Here is a 17633-nt window from a genome sequence, read left to right as displayed (position 1 = left end):
TCAAAGTTTCTAGAAGGTTTTGATGGCTCAAAAGCTATTAACACTGTTAATAGCTCTTGCTGTATTTCAGTGGCTGAACCACCATATGGAACTGATTTCAAAATAGAAAGATTAAAAAGGCTCACTCTTCTGTTAATACATTTTCATTGATCCTTCTAAATTTACCTCCCAAGTCTGAAATTTTTCCACTCTTGATGGCAGTCTTCTCTCCATGTCTCACGGAAAACTTTTATTCTCCATGCCTTATCAACAGATATGATCGATTAAGTTCAATCTTTGTTCTGATATATATATATATATATATATATATATATATATATATATATATATATATGTTTTAATATCGATTATATACTTTCACCTTAGCCTTCACCCTATCAAACTACGACTATTAAAGCTGCAAGACTGATTATGAGGAATGTGGCATATTGCTCTTATAAAGGTTAGAGTGCAATTAAAATCTGGCTTTAATAATCAATACGCATTAAAATAAGTTTCCAGAACTTCAATCAAACAAGATTAAAATTAAGTCCTTCAGGAAGCCACAGTCTAACATGGCTATGTAAGTAAACACTAGTAACCCGGAATGCTAGAGAAAGCATGGGACATGAAGTTAAAGATTCTAGTCTGAGAGTCTAATACACTAAGTTAGGAGATTTGAACACAATATTTTGCTCTCTATGGTAAAATGTGCCTACTTTGTGAAATTTTTAAAAATGTGTCTTAAAATGTTTTCTGAACTGTAAAATACTATACATAAAACAAAGTTGCCTTCAGATCAATGGAAAGGGGGAGAAAAGTGTGAAGAAATTGGTGGTATTAGCTTGCAGTTCACAGATACACCAGGCTGACAACAAAGCAATGGGACAGGAGGCAAGGAATATAATCGAACTATAGGTTAGAGAATAAAGGAATTATAAATAGCACCCTTGATGATTCATGGCAGACATTAATCATTAATCTATTCATAAATCAAATAGATTTCTGTATGCTAAATTTGAGGAAGAATGTAAGATGCATGCCTTTGAGGAACCTACATTTAGTGATAAGTATTAAAGTGCTAACCAATATTTATGAATCTCTTCCTTTTCCTGGACATACAGAGAAATTATACCTCCTACCCATTTAAATTTGACATGCAATATCACTTGCTTTGGCCAATAAAATATGAATGGAAATGACATGTATTATTGGATGAAAGCATTTAAGAGGCAGTGTGTAATTTCTCCATATTCTTTTCTCATGCTCAGAAATTATGGGAGCCCAGATTGATAAGGAGATGACACAAATGAAAAAAGCCCGGGTTTCTGCACTATATATGATGCAAAAGCTAGCTGCCCTGGACTAGACTCTAAATGAGCAAGAAATAAGCTTTCGTTTTATTAATCATGAGATTGTTAGTATTATTTGTTACTATACCATAACCTAGCCAATCCTAACACATATTCTAAAAAAAAAAAAAAGTATATTACAGTGAAAGAGTACATACATTTGGCAGAAAAGAAGTTGAAAGTTTTATCCCAACTGAACCACTTATTATTTGTTGACTTTGAAGTGTTACTTAACTCTCTTAGCCTCAGTGTTATCCTTTTAAAATGAAGGTAATAATGCTTGCTTAATAGGGTTATTTAGCACGAGAAAGTACCTGACTGTTAATAGTGTTAATTAAACAAGGAAGCTATGAGATTGAGGTGGTTCTAATACCCTCTGCAGTTTATGTAAGCAAACCAAAATCTAAGCTTGTAAATGCCTCCAGGTTAAGAAATCAAAACCTAAGGACCAGCAATCTCAAATAGCCAATGAGGCTTTCCAAATAAGGCAACCCCTTAAGCTATCACCAGTCAGATAATTTCCTGCTTTGCTTTAGCGTCTTCTTTATAAAAGTTCTGCCCCTAACTTCTGTAGATGGCTCTCTCCTAACCACTTCCGGTTTTGCGCTGCCCCAGTCAAATCAATTTTTGTTCGAATGGACTCATTTTTAATATGCTGGTTTATCTTTTAACAGTTCATACTTGAAAAATACTTATTATTATACCTCAGCATAATAAAATAGAGTTCAAATATCTTAAAAATAAACACAGCTTTTGTTGGTGCCTCTACACATGGATGGCTGAATGCACTGAGCAGGGTTCTGAGCAGCTGTCAAGGGCTGAAAATTAGCGACCGTCTTTTGAGGGTGCGAGGGGTGGGGCATTCCTTGGCTCCAGGAAACAAGGGTGAAGGGGCCATGGAATCCAGCCGGGGCATTTTTGCATTTTGCAATTGTTAAATTTCTTTCCTTTTTTTGCAACTCGAATATTTTTTGAGACCAGGGTTTCAAAGCAAGTAGGAACAGCTACAGACCAAAAGTAGAGATTATTAAATGATTTAATTTTTATTATACAGAGTCATTGTAGAAAGTTATTTGGCACAATACTTTTCAGATATAAATACTAGGGATCCATTTTGAAAGATATTACATATAACAAAAAGAAAAGGAAAACAATCCTATGTTTTAAAATTATATAGAAAATATATACCTATGTAAATATAAAAGCACATTTACTGTGATAGCCAGCATACAAGGTGATCTGCAATGATTCTCACTCATCTCCTAGTATTCTCACCTTTATGTGATTCTCTCCCACATTGTGCCACTGTTGGTCTATGTGACTAATAGCGGATAGCAGAAGTGATATCACTTCCAAGATTAGATTATAGAAGATTGCAGCTTCCATCTTAGGCTCTCTCTCTCTCCCTTCCTCCCTTCTCTACTGCGCCCCACTCCCACCCCCACTCCATTCATTCTAGAAGCCAGCTGCTGCCTTCTTGCAAAATCTTTCAGGCAGTCTATGGAGAGGCCCATGTGGTGAGAAACAGAGGCCTTCAGCCAATTCCAGCAAGGAAGTGAGCCTGTCAACACCAAGTGAGTGAGCCTAGGAGCAGTCTCTAGCCTCAGTAGAGCCTTGAGATGACTAACTTTAGAGAGATCCTAATCCATAAAAACCAGCTAAACGTCTCCCAGATCCTAACTCTCAGAAACTATAAAATGATGTTTATTGCTTAAGCTGTTAAATTTGGAAGTAATTTGTTATGTCACAGTGTATCAATATTGAAAAGAAAAGAAGCATTTAGGATTTTTTTTGAAGCATTTAATATTTTAAGCCTATTGCTGATAGATTAGCATGTTTTCAGCTTTAAATTAAAATTGTATGATGGTATTGAGGCTTGTAGTGATGATTCCTGTTCCTAAAAACATAAGGAGCTTTCTTATTTTCTAATACATCTTTTTAAAAAGTCAGTTCATGTCACCCAAAACCACAAGATAAATTTCACTCAAATATTTATTGGACGATAGAGTATTTTTTAGGAAAAGCATCTGCCACAAAAATGTTTATTTCAAAATGTTGTGTTGCTGGCATGGATCATTATTGCAAGTGCTCCGCTCTCCTTTGCAGAAAGTTATGTTTTGTACAGTGTGAGGCTAATATCAGGGCTATGCAAATAGTTTATCTGTTGATAGATGTTTTGACTTAAAAGATGTTCTTTGTTTCACTAGGTTGTGCAATGTCAAGAGATTCTGCTGTTACTTAAAAAGAACATTTAATGTCATGTTAAACATATAATTTCATCAATGAGACTCTGGTTTCCTGTTTCCAGAGGATCTTCAATGATCTGATGGCTTCATTACCAGCTCATCAGCAATGCTTCTCTAAAAGTATCCAGTTGAGTCTGGGGGAGCTCAGCCAGCTGGATATTCTTATTAGATAACCATTTTGTACAAGCTTCAGATTACGGTAGAAACTGGAGAGAGAGAAGGTATTGGAATTTCTATTAGTTTGCTAGGGCTGACATAATAAAGTACCTCAGACTGGCTCTAACAACAGAAATTTATTTTCTCATGATTCTGGAGACTACAAGTCTTAGATCAAAGTGTTGGCAGGGTTGTTTTTTTCCGAGATGGCCATCTTCTTCTGTGTTTTCATGTGGTCTCGTCTTCTTATAAGAATATGAGTCATATTGGATTCGGGCTCACCCTAATTAATATAGAAAAGAAGCATGAGAATGACACGAATTAACTAAATATGAAAACAGGTTGAATTTACAGCATGCTATGTACTGCTAGACACTGAACCTGGTTGCTCGGCCATAAGGCCAGACCCCAAGGAACCTACAGAACAAAGGAAGATTCCTGAAGAGATTACTAACAACTATTTACACATGCTGTTAAAACTTACCCATGCCATAAAAGGAAAACAAAGCTGTACCTTCTACAAAAAGATAAACCCAATCATTTATCCCATTCTTTACTCCCTGTAATCAGTAATTTTACATAGAAGCTAAGAAACAGATATAAACCCAATTCACCAAATACTCAGGGACTCTCATTCTCTGACTCTGAGAGAAGACCATACTCTGTCTATGGAGTGTTGGTCCTTCTCTAATAGACTTTTCTTTGTCTCTAACTCTGGCTAGCTCTTGAATTCTTTCCTGCACAAAGCCAAGGACCTTTCTTCTCTTAGTGCAGGGCTTGAGTCCTCACTCAGGGGGATTTGCCCCATCCTCACTCAGGGGGATTTGCATCATAATGACCTCATATTACTTCTTCAAAGACTATCTCCAAATGCAGTCACATTTTGAGGTATGGACTTAGGACTTCAACATAGTAAATAGGATGAGGCTGAGAAGCATACAATTCAGCCCCTAAGAAAACTGAAATATATTATTTAGATAAATAACTAACAAAGCAAACATATTAAATCACTGGAACTTTTAAGCAGAACTGAAGAAAAGCTATCAGTTATAATTAAAGAGGTAGTGAATTGAGATGTATTGCAGACGACAAGGCTAATAGTTGCAGAACAGTTAATCATGAAGAATCTCTCCATGGAGCCTGGAGATGGGGTTCACTGGGGGCCATCTTGGAAACTGGCTACCAGTAAGAGTGTGTGTGTGTGTGTGTGTGTGTGTGTGTGTGTGTGTGTGTGTATTTTACATCATCATGAAGTTGATAACATAAATTGTAATCTTTAAATGAAGAAGTGTCAAAAATTGCTCCCTGGACCATTCAAATTCATCAAGATATTAAAAGATAAAAAACTGTTTGAGCCTTAGTCTTTCTTGGAATTGTGTTGTTTGTATCACATGAGCATCACAAATATTTGAAGAAGAATAAAGTTAAATTACAGTTAAAAACACATCAAAACTATCATAAAATAGTCATATATGCATTAAAGAAATCCAGAATGAAAAAGTAATCAGAGCTGAGTATGGATGTAGTAAATGCCACCTTTAAAAAAACTAAATTCACTGCAGCAATGTTTAATTTTATGAAAAATTATTCTAAGACAAGCTAGTAAGTTTGTCACAGGGAAAAATATCAGGTAGTATATTCAGATGAACAGTTCTTAGTTGATTTCCAGGAAAAATGTGAAAATAAAAATATTATAATTTCTTTCATGAATTTTAGAACATACCAAATGTAACAAAAAACTTCATGATGTGGTATCTTACAGTGAATAGAAATCATCATGCTAATAAAAATTATATTCACTTGTTTGGAGTATTAGTTTATTTAGCATATTTGTTCATATGTTAATTATGGTAATTTTTTTGTGATGGTAATATAATTCAAAGCAAATAAAAATATTTTATTACAAGAGAGTTTCTCAAGGGCAATTTTCCACTGACTTGTTTTAAAGGTTTTCAATATTAAAATCCATTGCTATTTAATACTTTAGAGTAGGAGCTACCAAAGTTTTTCAGCTTTTCTAGCCCTATGGTCTATATCACACAATTACTCAACTCCACCACTGGAGCAAGAAAATAACCATTAACAATACCTAAACATATGAATGTGGCTATGTTCAGTAAAAGTTTAGGTATGGAGACTGAAATTTGAATTTCACGTAATTATCATGTGTCACAAAATATTATTCTTCTTTTGATTTTCTTTTTCAACCATTTAGAAACATAAAAACCTTTCATAGCTCACAGGACACACAAAAACAGGTAACAGGCAAGATTTGGTCAATGTGTACTTTAGAGCTACCCTATTAATATGCTAAAATATAGGCAAAGCACTAAATTGGCAGTAAATTATCACTGTAAAACACAAAAAATGTGAAAGCCTTCTAGCAGGTTTATAGATGTAAATTCAGATGCTCTCCGGGATACATCAGTGGTGGGTATCAGGCCAAAGCCAATTAGCTGATGCTGAATTCATTGATTTTCTGATTGAAATATGCAGGGTTGCTTGACTATTGGAAAATGTATGCTCTTTAAAAAATTGGATGTAATATAATTTTAGCAATAAGTTCATCACAATTGGTTTTACAGTGACAATCATATATCATTTCGATAGCTAACATATACAGGTGCTTTCTATGAGTCAGGAACTTATTGGAGCACTTTAAATGTATTAACTTATTTAATTCTCCCACCAAAAATCTGAAAGATGGGTACAATTGTTATCCTCATTTTACAGATTTTACCTTTCAAAATGTTTTCACTATTTATCTGGTTCTCATTGTCTGGTGTGTGTGGGTATGTCTAAATAAAGAAAAATACATATTAGTAATTCACTTATACCAGAGGCCACAACCACTAATATCAAAAGCTCAGGCCCATCTTTCTTTCTTTATCCATCATTTTTTAAATTATTCAAATAAAAAAGAGAAAATGTAAAGATTCTACTAACTTAATGACAATAGTTGTTAAAACTACAAGCATTACTGTTAGTGCTTGTGCCATGACATTTGATGAAGCATTTGATGCTGGGTCCTTCTCATACAACCTCCCAAACAGAGTTACTGTCAAGACAGCTCCAGATAATGGCTTCAGGCTAAACAAGCGTCCATCACTTGATACCTAATTAAAACACAGAGAAGTTCATTGGCTCTACTTTTAAGTTATACAACCCACAACTCATTATTAAAATTCAGTACAACTGGATGAGGAAATAATAAAAATAATGGCTAGGTTCCATGTTATCAGAAATATTTGAAATGGCCCAAAGTTCAAGAAAAATTAAATCTATGGAATTGGCACTGATTCATTTATTTTTGAAATGCCTAGAATCAATATCTTATAATTTACGTATCTGACGAAGCATCCCATGAGTTAATAAACAAAAAAACCATTGGTTTTGGAGTTTTTTAGGGGGGAATTTTGTTCTTTTCGGCCAGGTTAAGGCTTTTTCCACCAAAAAAAAAAAAAAAAGAAGAAGAAGAAGGAGGAGGAGGAAGAGGAGAAGGAGGAGAAGAAAAAGAAGAAAAGTTAAAGAAAAAGACTTTTCCAAATGATCAGAAGGGATTGACAAAGAGGAGTTTGAGTTGAGCTTCTATCATCCCTGTCAATGGCTCATCACAATGTCCCAGCCTGCCCATTGCCCCTAATACACTATAGCAGCTATTTCCACGAGGAAAGGGGAGTGAGAGCAGAATCTGCAGGAAAAGTCAATAGAAGAATATGGCTAGGCAGAGTGCTTGTGCAGTAAGAAATTATTTCTGGCCTCTAAAAAAAAAGTTTTTGCTTTCTTGCCAACATCAGCCATGCAGATTCTCTCTCCTCAGCTTTTTCATCTTTCTTTTCCTCCTGTGGTCACCCATACCATGAGAGGAATTCCTTGTAACTATCCTAGGCCATCACTGCCCGGTGATGCAGAGCAACTTCCTCTGGTGGCACTGGTCCTAAAACTCTTCTTGGGTATTCTTCCTACTCAACAGACGTTAAACAGTCCAGCCTTGTCCCTGCAGTCCCCACAAGAGCATTTTTCTTTATTTTCAAGGACAATTTAATTATTATACTAAGGCTTTCCATACAAGAAATGCAGCCTGCTCAGTGTCCTTTGCAATCCCTAAAGACAATTTTACCCTTTTCAAATGGAGCTTTTTATGATATTTGTATGCACTTGAGTAGGTTTTGTATTCAAAAAGTGGTTCCTTTTACATGAAAGGAGTTGGAGACATTAAGCAGCAATTCCTACCTGAAATTCTCCTGGTGCAAGCTGAATTTCACTCAGCAACACCTCAGGAAAGACATTCTGGGTTCCAAAAGTGCCACTGAGGGAGAACATTTCAAACCTGGTGGAAGCAGTTTCAACTGAGTCACCACAAGTGTGCAAGTCCATCGTTTTACACTTCAACAGAGTACAAATCTAGGAAAGTAAATGCAAATGATTAAGACCTAGGAAAGCCAATTGAAACATTTTTCTGACCTTGAAAAAAATGCCTATGTCCCTTTGTTTGGTAAAATAATATTATTTCCTCAATTGATTAGTCCAGTTCATTGCTGACTATCTATGGCAACTAGTAATAAAAATAAAGGACTTTAGACCTTGGTGTTTTCTGCACTTCATTGTCAAACAAATTAAGCCACATAAAGAAGCAATGAAATCTTTGGTCTGTAGCCAGAACAAGTATACTCTCATTGTTCTTAAGTTAGCAATGCTTTTAATAATTAAAAGTGTTCAATTCTTTAAAAAGCTTTAATTTAAATACTAGATTAGTCCCTATTTTATTGCCTAGTTCACACACTAAAAGAACTTTAAAGTTGTAGTGAACCTTAGAATTGATGTCAAAGACAACAACCCCTGTGACCTGGAAAAGTCACGTACTTTTTATCTGAGCAAGGACTGAAACAGTTCTCACTAAATTGCATAGTTATATGATACTACACTACACTACATAGCTATTTGAATGTATAATCTAAAGATATGAATTATCTCACCAGGCAGAGAGAAAAGCCTCCAAAATAAAGACTCATATTCATTTAACTCTCTCTGTACTGCATCTTTTAAGCCTATTCCAAGCCACCTTCATTTCTTGCCTGACCAAAGCAATAGCCTCTAACTGGTCTCATTGCTTCTGCTTTTGAAGTTGGACAGCAAACGCTTAGGGCAAGTGTGTTAAGATGGCATACACATAACTTTTTGGTAAAGGTAGAATAAATACATGTTTTTTTTTGTTCCCTTGAAATACTACTTATACTAATACGTATATTTTTTAAGCTATAAACCCAGAAGGATAGGAAACCGGGAGGATAAACCAGAGTATAATTTTAGAAGCTGAGATGTCGACACAAAAGTACTAACTGAGTGAGCAAGCCTAAGAAAGCCAAGTCCTAAACTGGCAGTGGGGAAAACCAAGACTCATCTCTATCTACACGGCAGAATACTCAAAAGCTTCCATCCCTGGGAGCATTGGCTAATTCAGGAGCTGGTAAAGCTGCTTGCTAACATAAGGAAAATTAGTTGAAAGTCGTTAAGGGTGCCTCAGATACAACTCTCCCTTCTTTATTCCAGCAAAGGGGCATTCATTTCCAGAAAGGGTAAAGATGATATTTAGATAGAGGTTTTAAAAGATGTAGTTGAAAAAGATTACATGAATGAATGATGCTGAATGCTGAGACTGTCTCCTTCCACTGCCATCCACCCTGCAAGGTCATTTCTCACTTGGCTGTCTAAATGCTGCCAGCAAGGCATTTATCCTTCAAGAATAGGGTTGCTAGATAAAATACGGACAGGAGTCTCAGTTTAAATCAAAGTTCCGATAAATTAAAGACACTAAAAATAGTTTTTGTTATAAGTATGTCCCAAATATCCCACAGGACCTAGACATACTTACATTTTTTAAATCTAAACTTTAAATTTATCTGAACTTCAAATTTACCTGGGCATCCTGTATTTTTATTTGCTAAACTAGATAGCCTTACTCAGAAAGAGAACTACAAGAATTTTGAAACCTGGAAAATCTGACCAACCCGAGAGGAAGTCTTTAAAGATACTTTTCTCATGGATTACTCTTAAAAAAAAAAGGCCCAGTTAGATAACCTTACTGCGAAGCTTAAAATTGGCAAGTATTACCCATATGCTCAGAAAGTTCAATTGGTTTAGAAGGGTCACCCTATATGTGAGAAAACTTCTAAACTTAGAATTTTAAATTCCAAAACCTGTTTGGCACCAGTGCTTTAGCCAAGGGACCATCGCCCAGCAACAACATCAGAGGGTGTTATTTACTTGACAGAGCTGAGCTTCTTCCCATCTAAGAAGGGACTTCACTCTCCTCTCCTCCAGTGCAACCAGACTCTGGGGGAGGCAGAAAGGCTTTTCTGTTCCAAGACCAAGGTGAGAAGGAAGGAAAAAGAGAGGAGAATTGCCAAGAAATTGCTATCTTGTTCTGTAATCAACTTTTTAAACCTAAAAATATATCATGAAAAATAAAATATGGCAATGTAATACCATATATACGCCACATACATAATGAAATTAATTAATGTCAAAATGCCATACAATATATGGTAATATTTATATGGCAATAAAGTTCTTATACAACATAATTTGTTTAACTAATTTTCAATTGCTGGACATTTTCTATCTGTGTTCTTGATACCATTTTTTCCTCTTTCCTCCAGCACTTAAGAGCACTGATTAGGATTATTAATTTCTCCTATGTTTTCGTCCTTTTCCTTTTTTTGTTACTCTTTCCCTTAGGCCTATAAATATAATCAAGCCTCTCTCATCTACTGGAAAAACAAAAATCAAAAATAGCTTTTGTGATCATAAGTTTGTGTCCAGTTCCTGTCTCGTTTTTCTTCTTCCTGTCTCAGACAAGAGTTTTGAAGAAATAGCAACTCATTCTTGCAGTATCCTCACATCCCTTTACCTTTTCAACCTACTGCAGTCTGTTTCACTCTGTCATTATGAGCCCAGGAAATTCAACCAAAATTGCACTCATGCCAATAATGGTAAACATATTGTATAAATACCCTTCAGAATTTTCTCCTTCTGAGAGTCTCTACTTCCTTGCTGTTCGTGAGAGTTCTCTTTGTAAGTTCTCTTTTATTTCTTAGTTATATTTGTAGGTTTCTATTCTTCTGTCCATTTCCTGCCCAAACACTGGAGCTCCAAAGCCCATTATTTTTACTGTCTATGTAGTCAGCTTTGTAATGCAATTCACTCTTATGGTTTTAACCAACACCTTTATTTTGCTGATTCTCAAAACAATATTTTTAAATCTAATATCTCCTTTAAGTGCCAGACCCATTATTTTCACCAGCCTATTGGATGGCTCCAGCCAAATGTCCTAAAAGTATCTCAAAATCAGCAAGCACATCCAAAGCAAAACTGAGTATCCACCCACTGCCACCCAGTCTGCTCTTCTTCTCACATCCTGATCTGTCCGAGCATAACATTCACCCAGCCACTCTTGCCAGAAACCTGGCACATTCTAGACCCTTCATTCTGCTTTTCCATTCCATATCAAATTAGCTATTACATTCAATTTCCTGAATATTTTTTGACCCCATACTATGCTTTTATTCCTACTATCATAATCTTGGTTCAGGTCCTAATAGGACTAGTTTAGTGATCCACTAGTCTTTTTGCTTAATTCCATCATCCGCAGTGCAGCCAAAATCATCTCCTCAAAAGCAGATGTGATCACATCATTCCCTTGCTGAACATCTTCCAACAGAAGACTATCGCTGGCAGAATAAAGTTCAAATCTTAGAAATGACAGGTAAGATCCTGAAAGTTATGATCCTGCCTCTAGGCTTATGTTCCACCAATCCTCACCTCTTGTGTTATGCCTTAGTAACACTGGACTACTTGCTCTTCCCTGCATACCTTATTCTCTCACATATCCACACCCTTGATCATGCTCTCACTCTACCTAGAATTCCCTCCCACTCTTTTTCACCTGGATAATAGCACAAGCTCATACATCATGTCTCCAGAAACTTCCCTGGATCTCTAAAATAGGCTAAATACACCTCCTTAGTATTCCTACTGCAAATGCGCATTCTATGTTCTATCACATGCCAACTTGTACTGAAATTATCTGTTCATACGTTTTTCTCCCCTACTAGATTCCTCATAAGGAAGGTCTATACTTACTCATTTTCATATCATTAGCACAGAATATATACCTAGTATGTAGAAAGCACTTAATAAATGTTTATCAAAATGAACAAGCATTGGTAGAGTGCTTATCATATAGCAAACAAATGTTACACAGTGGATACAGTTCCAGAATTTCAAGGGCTTTCAGACTCAAAAAAATATGTTCATAATTTGACACAACATGCCTTTGATAAAGTTAAGCATAGGATGTCTGGGAGCACATAAGAGAGGTTCCTAATCCAGTTGAGAAGGTGGGAACAGAAAGTGTCAGGGCAGACTTCTTGATGAAGATAATACCTGAAAAGCACTATGAATGGTGGGGGGCGAGTATCATAGACAAAAGAAACCACCAGTGCAGACACCCAGAGGTTATGCAGAAGCTGGTATATTGGAAATGGAGAAATGTCTCAATGTGACAGGAGCCCAGGGCACATATGGGCAAAAAATGAACATAGACGATAGAGAATAGAAGAGAGCACTTAACAAGACTTTGAGTGTTTTTTGAAAAGAATTTAATTTGCCAATTAGAAGATACAGAAATTTTAAGCAAGAGAGTGAAATAATCAGAAATGGAGTTTAGTGATTTTTGTAATTATGGTGTAGGGAATGGACTAGAGGAAGTTGAAACTGTCAGGAAACTATTAGGAACGTATTGCAATAATCTGAATGAAATAGGATTGGAGGCCAGATCAAGGAGGAGAAGAGCAGAATGAAAAACACAAGGAAGCTGTTTTTCCTTAGGAGTTCTATCTCATGAGACTAATATAGCTCCTCCTTCATGTTGAGAGATATGAGATAGCTGAATCTATGCAGCAGTAAACTATTGTACTATACATCTCAGAGATCACCTCTATTTGTCTCCAGGACATACTTAGTGTCAAGCTCTTTATAAAACTAGATAGGCATTAGTAAACAAATAGGGAAAATGGCTAACTTTGTTTAGGTGGGAAATAGCAGAGGTTAATTATCCATTAAAATTATCTGTAATGTGATTATTAAATCATTTTAAACACTGGTATTGTAAATAAATGTTCTTTTTCCAACCAGTTTAACATTTGCTGACATCTAGGACTGTAAGTTTTAGCAAATAAAATTCAGGCTGCCCAACTAAATTTGAATTTCAAATAAACAACACTTTTTTTAGTATACATATATCCCCTAAAGTGGGACATACTTATAATAAAAATAATTGTTTATCTGAAATTTAAATCTAACCGGGTGTCCTGTATTTTATCTGGTAACTTCCCTACTACCAAAATAATCCATTACCTGTAAATAGTAGCTCCCTTCAACAGTGTGTAGTCCATCAAATACCCCTAGGGCATAAACTTCATCTGATCTCTTCTCAGACATCTCGTAGCTTAAATGACAACAGAGATCTTTCTGACAAACTGTGTAATTTCCCATGACTCTTTTGAGCTCCAAGAAGGTGAATTCATCAGAAAAAACAATGCCCTTAAATTCCTGGTTTCCCATTGGGAGTGCTTCTATACCACTGGCGTAAGAAGTCCAGTTCACGACTGGGTGGTATGGGTGGGAATTCAGTTGTGAGAGGAGGAGTTTTCCCTCCTCTGTCTTCATATCATAATGAAATGCTCTTGGAGAATCAGGTGCATAGATGCCACTTCCTGGAAGTGATAAGTTAGAAATGGCATTTGAAATAGAAAAGTTAAAAGAAGATCACATAGTTTTTTTGTTATTTGAAACTTATATTAACATTTTACTCCCCCTAAAGTATATATTTCATTAATTTCAGTGAAATATGCTAAGGTTAACAAGTGAAAAGAAATCCAACAGAGGATGACACCAAGAGACCAAGGAGAGAGTTTCACGAAAAAAGTAGTGAATTATTTTTGGTGGTGGGGAGGAAAAGGGTGTTCATTTAAGTTGAATAAAACTAAGTAAATCTAGAAACAATTTAGATAAAGACTGATTCTACAGCGTGTTACCAGCTAGTTATGCAAAAATTAAGAATTGAAAAACTCTGTATTTAAGAGGACATATTAGCAAGAAAAAAAGTTTTTTGCTTTTTTAGATTACATCAATTCTATGAATTTCAACAATTACACAGTACCTGTCATTTTCTTTGAGGGATGATGTATATTAGATGCAAGGAAATTGACTCCCATGCCCATAGCCCAAGCTGAGTGGAATTCAATAGCCGACAAATGTGGCAAAACATTCATCCAAGCCGTGGGAAACAGTATGGTGTCCACGTGGAAATCTTTCACCAGGGTCACAGCGGGATCATGGAAGAGTATATCAAAACATGTAAATATGCCAAACCTTCCGAAGGAGGTGTTGAAAGTCACAACCTCAGGCTTCGTGGGTACATTGAATTGATCTTCACCCAGGAAAAGATTTTGCTGTGATAAACAGAAGATGAAGCAGGAAGAAATCTCTTTTAAGAAGTTGGCCTGGAGATCACTGTGTCTGAAAGAGTACAAGCTCACATCTATTCCAGGGCTTCCCAACCCCCAGGCTGCGGACTGGTACCACGTGATCTGTTAGGGACCAGGCCACACAGCAGGAGGTGAGCAGCAGGCAAGCCAGCGAAGTTTCATCTGTATTTGCAGCCACTGCCCAGTGCTAGCATCACCGCCTCAGCTCCACCTCAGATCACCAGGCATTAGATTCTCATAGGAGCACTGGTCCCTGGTGTCGGAAAGGTTGGGGATCACTGTTCTATTCTACAGCACTAATTTCATCTATGATCACTGTCTTCAGAGGGAAAGAGTGCTACTGAATCAGAGATTACTACAGCTGAGAAGGAGCCTTTGGTTAAATCTCCACATTTTATAGATAGGTACAAGGGAATCTTTGTCTGTTAAGACCTTCTTGAATCTTATAAGACATAAGAGTAAAATAAGATCATTTCTACTTGCTAAAAACACAAGTATTTTCTGTGGACAAAGAAATTTCTTTGCTCCTTTCTCTCTAAAACCAAGTCTACTTGGTAAGGAGTTTTTCATTCTAGCCTTGACCTATTGCCAGGGTGTGTTTTTAAAAGGACAAAGTTCAAAAGATGACGTTATATTTCAATGCAAGTAGGTCCTACTAATCTTCACACACTCCCAACACCAGGCTTTGGTGTTCCTAAATGCACAGGAAACCTCTCAAGTCTCTTTATAGGAGTTCTTCACACTAAATCATTACTTTCTATGTTTTGTCTCCACTCTACTTCTAAACTATGCTTATTATTATCAACAATAAGAATTTGCCTCCCTTCTTGTCCATTTTATTTTGTTAAACATTCAGTAATTATTTGTAAATTAATTATACCTTATGGTAGCGTGCCACCAGTTTTCCCTGAGAATCAAACACCACATCAGTGTTGTATTGGTAACGGCCATCAGAGGGACACTGGGGATCACTGGCATTGCATGGCTTCTTGTCCCCAACATTTGCCACAATGTAGATACCATTTTCCTTGGCCAAGCAGCTGAGTTTTTGTTGCACTGGGTTGTAGCCAAATCTGATATGTGTTATTGGAAGAGAAAAAAAAAAATCAAGCTTAGCTTTTAACAAAATTTAGAATGATAGCAGCCTGAATGTATTAAGTGATATACACAAAAAATAAATTCTAAATAAAATAGATAAGAAAGTATTAAAACAAGAAGAGACTTCAGAGGAAGTACATGCTTGTGGGAATTTGGCTGTCGAAAACTAAGCTACGTATGATTTCAGGCCATGTGTTTTTTCTTCATAGCATTTATCATCATTTCTAATCATTCATTCATTTATGTGTTAATCTTATATTGTATGTCACATCTTACAGATATTTTGGGGCAAAGACACATACTTCTTATTCCCTGAACCCATCCCTGATATAAGAAAGGCATTAAAAAAGATTTCAAGTGAAAGAAGGGTAGGAAGATTCTGGGAAGATGACAGAATAGAAAGCACCAGGAATCTATCCCTTCATAGAGAAAAATTGCATGTGCAGAATCCGTCTGATATAATTATTTTGGAACTCTGGAGTCAGTTGAAAGGATTGGAAATTCCAGGGGAAGGCTTGGAAGGTTAATTACAGTTAATTTTATTCTAGTTTAGCTCTTAGCCCAGCTGCGACTACTCATGCCCATCGCTACCTTCAGCCCTGTAGCAGGTAGCCATGTGGGTATTCCTGGAGCACCTTGCAGGCAGCATGCAGGAGCAAGGTGAGCAATAAAGACCCTCTCCTCTAATTATCAGGGATCTCTGTTCTGGTCTTTGATAACTGTTTCTGATGGTGGGGATGTAGAGTCAGAGGCAGGCAGCCATTATTGCCTTCCCAACCCCAACACACATTGTTACTATTCTGGCTGAAGCAACTTAAAGGAGATGTATAGGGCAGAACCTTCTTCTTCTTCTTCCCCTCCTCCGCCTCCTCCCCCCTCCCCCTCCCCACCTTTTGGGAACCAGAAATTTAAGGACTAGGATATAAAAAAGCAATCACATATATAGGAGAATTTAGAAAGTCACGACACATGCCCAGGGAAAGGCACAGACTAAGAGAAGACCCAAGACTTTAAGTTTATTTCAAGCTTACGCTCAGCATGGAAACAGCCTACAAGCAAAATAAACAAACAAACGAAAGACAGAAAATCTTGGGGAAAAAGAAAATTTGATTTGCAGAGGTATCACATTATAATTCAAATGTTTAGTTGTCAACAAAAATCATAAGGCATGCAAATAAACAGGACAACAAATACCATCTCAGAGAGAGACCAGATGCCTTGCCGACCGGACATAATTTCTGCAGTTTGAATGGCAAAAGCAAAACTAGCACAAATTTCTTTTTCCTTCTTCACAATTTCATGGGTAGAAGATTCATCTTTACTGTAAATCTTAGCAACCTCAGCATACAATTTTTTTCTTCCCGTATTAAGATCACAACTTTCACTTTTTCACTTAAAAGGATGTACTTTATAGCTTCTCTTTGGCATATCTGAATTGCCAGAATCACTATTCTTGCACTTTGGGGCCATTATTAAGTAAATTAAGGATCACTTGAACACAAGCGCTATGATACTGTGACAGTGATCTGATACCTGGGATGACTACTAAGTAACTAATGGGTGAATATTATGTACAGTGTGGATACACTGGAAAAAGGGATGACTCACATCCTGGGTGCGACAGAGGGACGGTAATAGATTTCATCATGCTACTCAGAATAAATAGCACACAATTTAAAACTTATGAATTGTTTATTACTGGAATTTTCCATTTAATATTTTTGAACAAATAGTTGACAGCGAGTATCCGAAACCATGGAAAGCAGCACCACAAATAAGCCTTCCCATGGTTTCGGATTTTTTTTCATTCAGTCATCCATTGCTAGAAACTTAGGTTGTTTCCATGTCTTAGCTATTGTAAATAACACTACAATGAACATGGGAGTGCAGATATCTTTTCAAGATAGTAATTTCACTTCCTTTGAAAATATATCCAGAAGTGAAATTGCTGGATCATATGGTAGTTCTATTTTAATTCTTTGAGGAAACTTCATACTGTTTTTCATAGTGGCTACACCAATTTACATTCCCACCAACAGTACACAAGGATTCCCTTTCCTCTGTCTCTTCCAGCATTTTTTATCTCTTATCCTTTTGATAGTAGCCATACTACCAGGTGCGAGGTGATATCTCAATGTGGTTTTGATTTGCATTTCCTGATGTGGAGCACCTTTTCATGTAACCATTGTCCATTTGTATGTTTTCTTTGGGAAAATGTCTATTAGGTTATTTTTTAATCAAAAGAATTTTTT

At 36.4% G+C, this 17633-nt stretch overlaps 1 protein-coding gene across 1 annotated transcript in view; it reads right to left on the bottom strand.

The window, feature by feature from the left end:
* Nucleotides 1–3318: 3318 nt before the first annotated feature.
* Nucleotides 3319–17633, bottom strand: part of LOC105289493 (pantetheinase-like) — a 26182-nt gene continuing 11867 nt past the window's right edge. The window contains exons 4-9 of the mRNA XM_023528323.1: nt 15164–15356; nt 13956–14247; nt 13151–13509; nt 7967–8137; nt 6680–6849; nt 3319–4016 (exon numbers count right to left, since the gene is read on the bottom strand). Coding sequence (XP_023384091.1) covers nt 3995–4016; nt 6680–6849; nt 7967–8137; nt 13151–13509; nt 13956–14247; nt 15164–15356 — 1207 coding nt within the window. The 3' untranslated portion in view covers nt 3319–3994. The remainder of the gene's footprint in view (nt 4017–6679; nt 6850–7966; nt 8138–13150; nt 13510–13955; nt 14248–15163; nt 15357–17633) is intronic.

This window comes from Pteropus vampyrus, unplaced genomic scaffold (assembly GCF_000151845.1).
Source record: "Pteropus vampyrus isolate Shadow unplaced genomic scaffold, Pvam_2.0 Scaffold24, whole genome shotgun sequence".
Classification (NCBI taxonomy): domain Eukaryota; kingdom Metazoa; phylum Chordata; class Mammalia; order Chiroptera; family Pteropodidae; genus Pteropus; species Pteropus vampyrus.
This window is presented reverse-complemented; position numbering and strand designations above follow the sequence as displayed.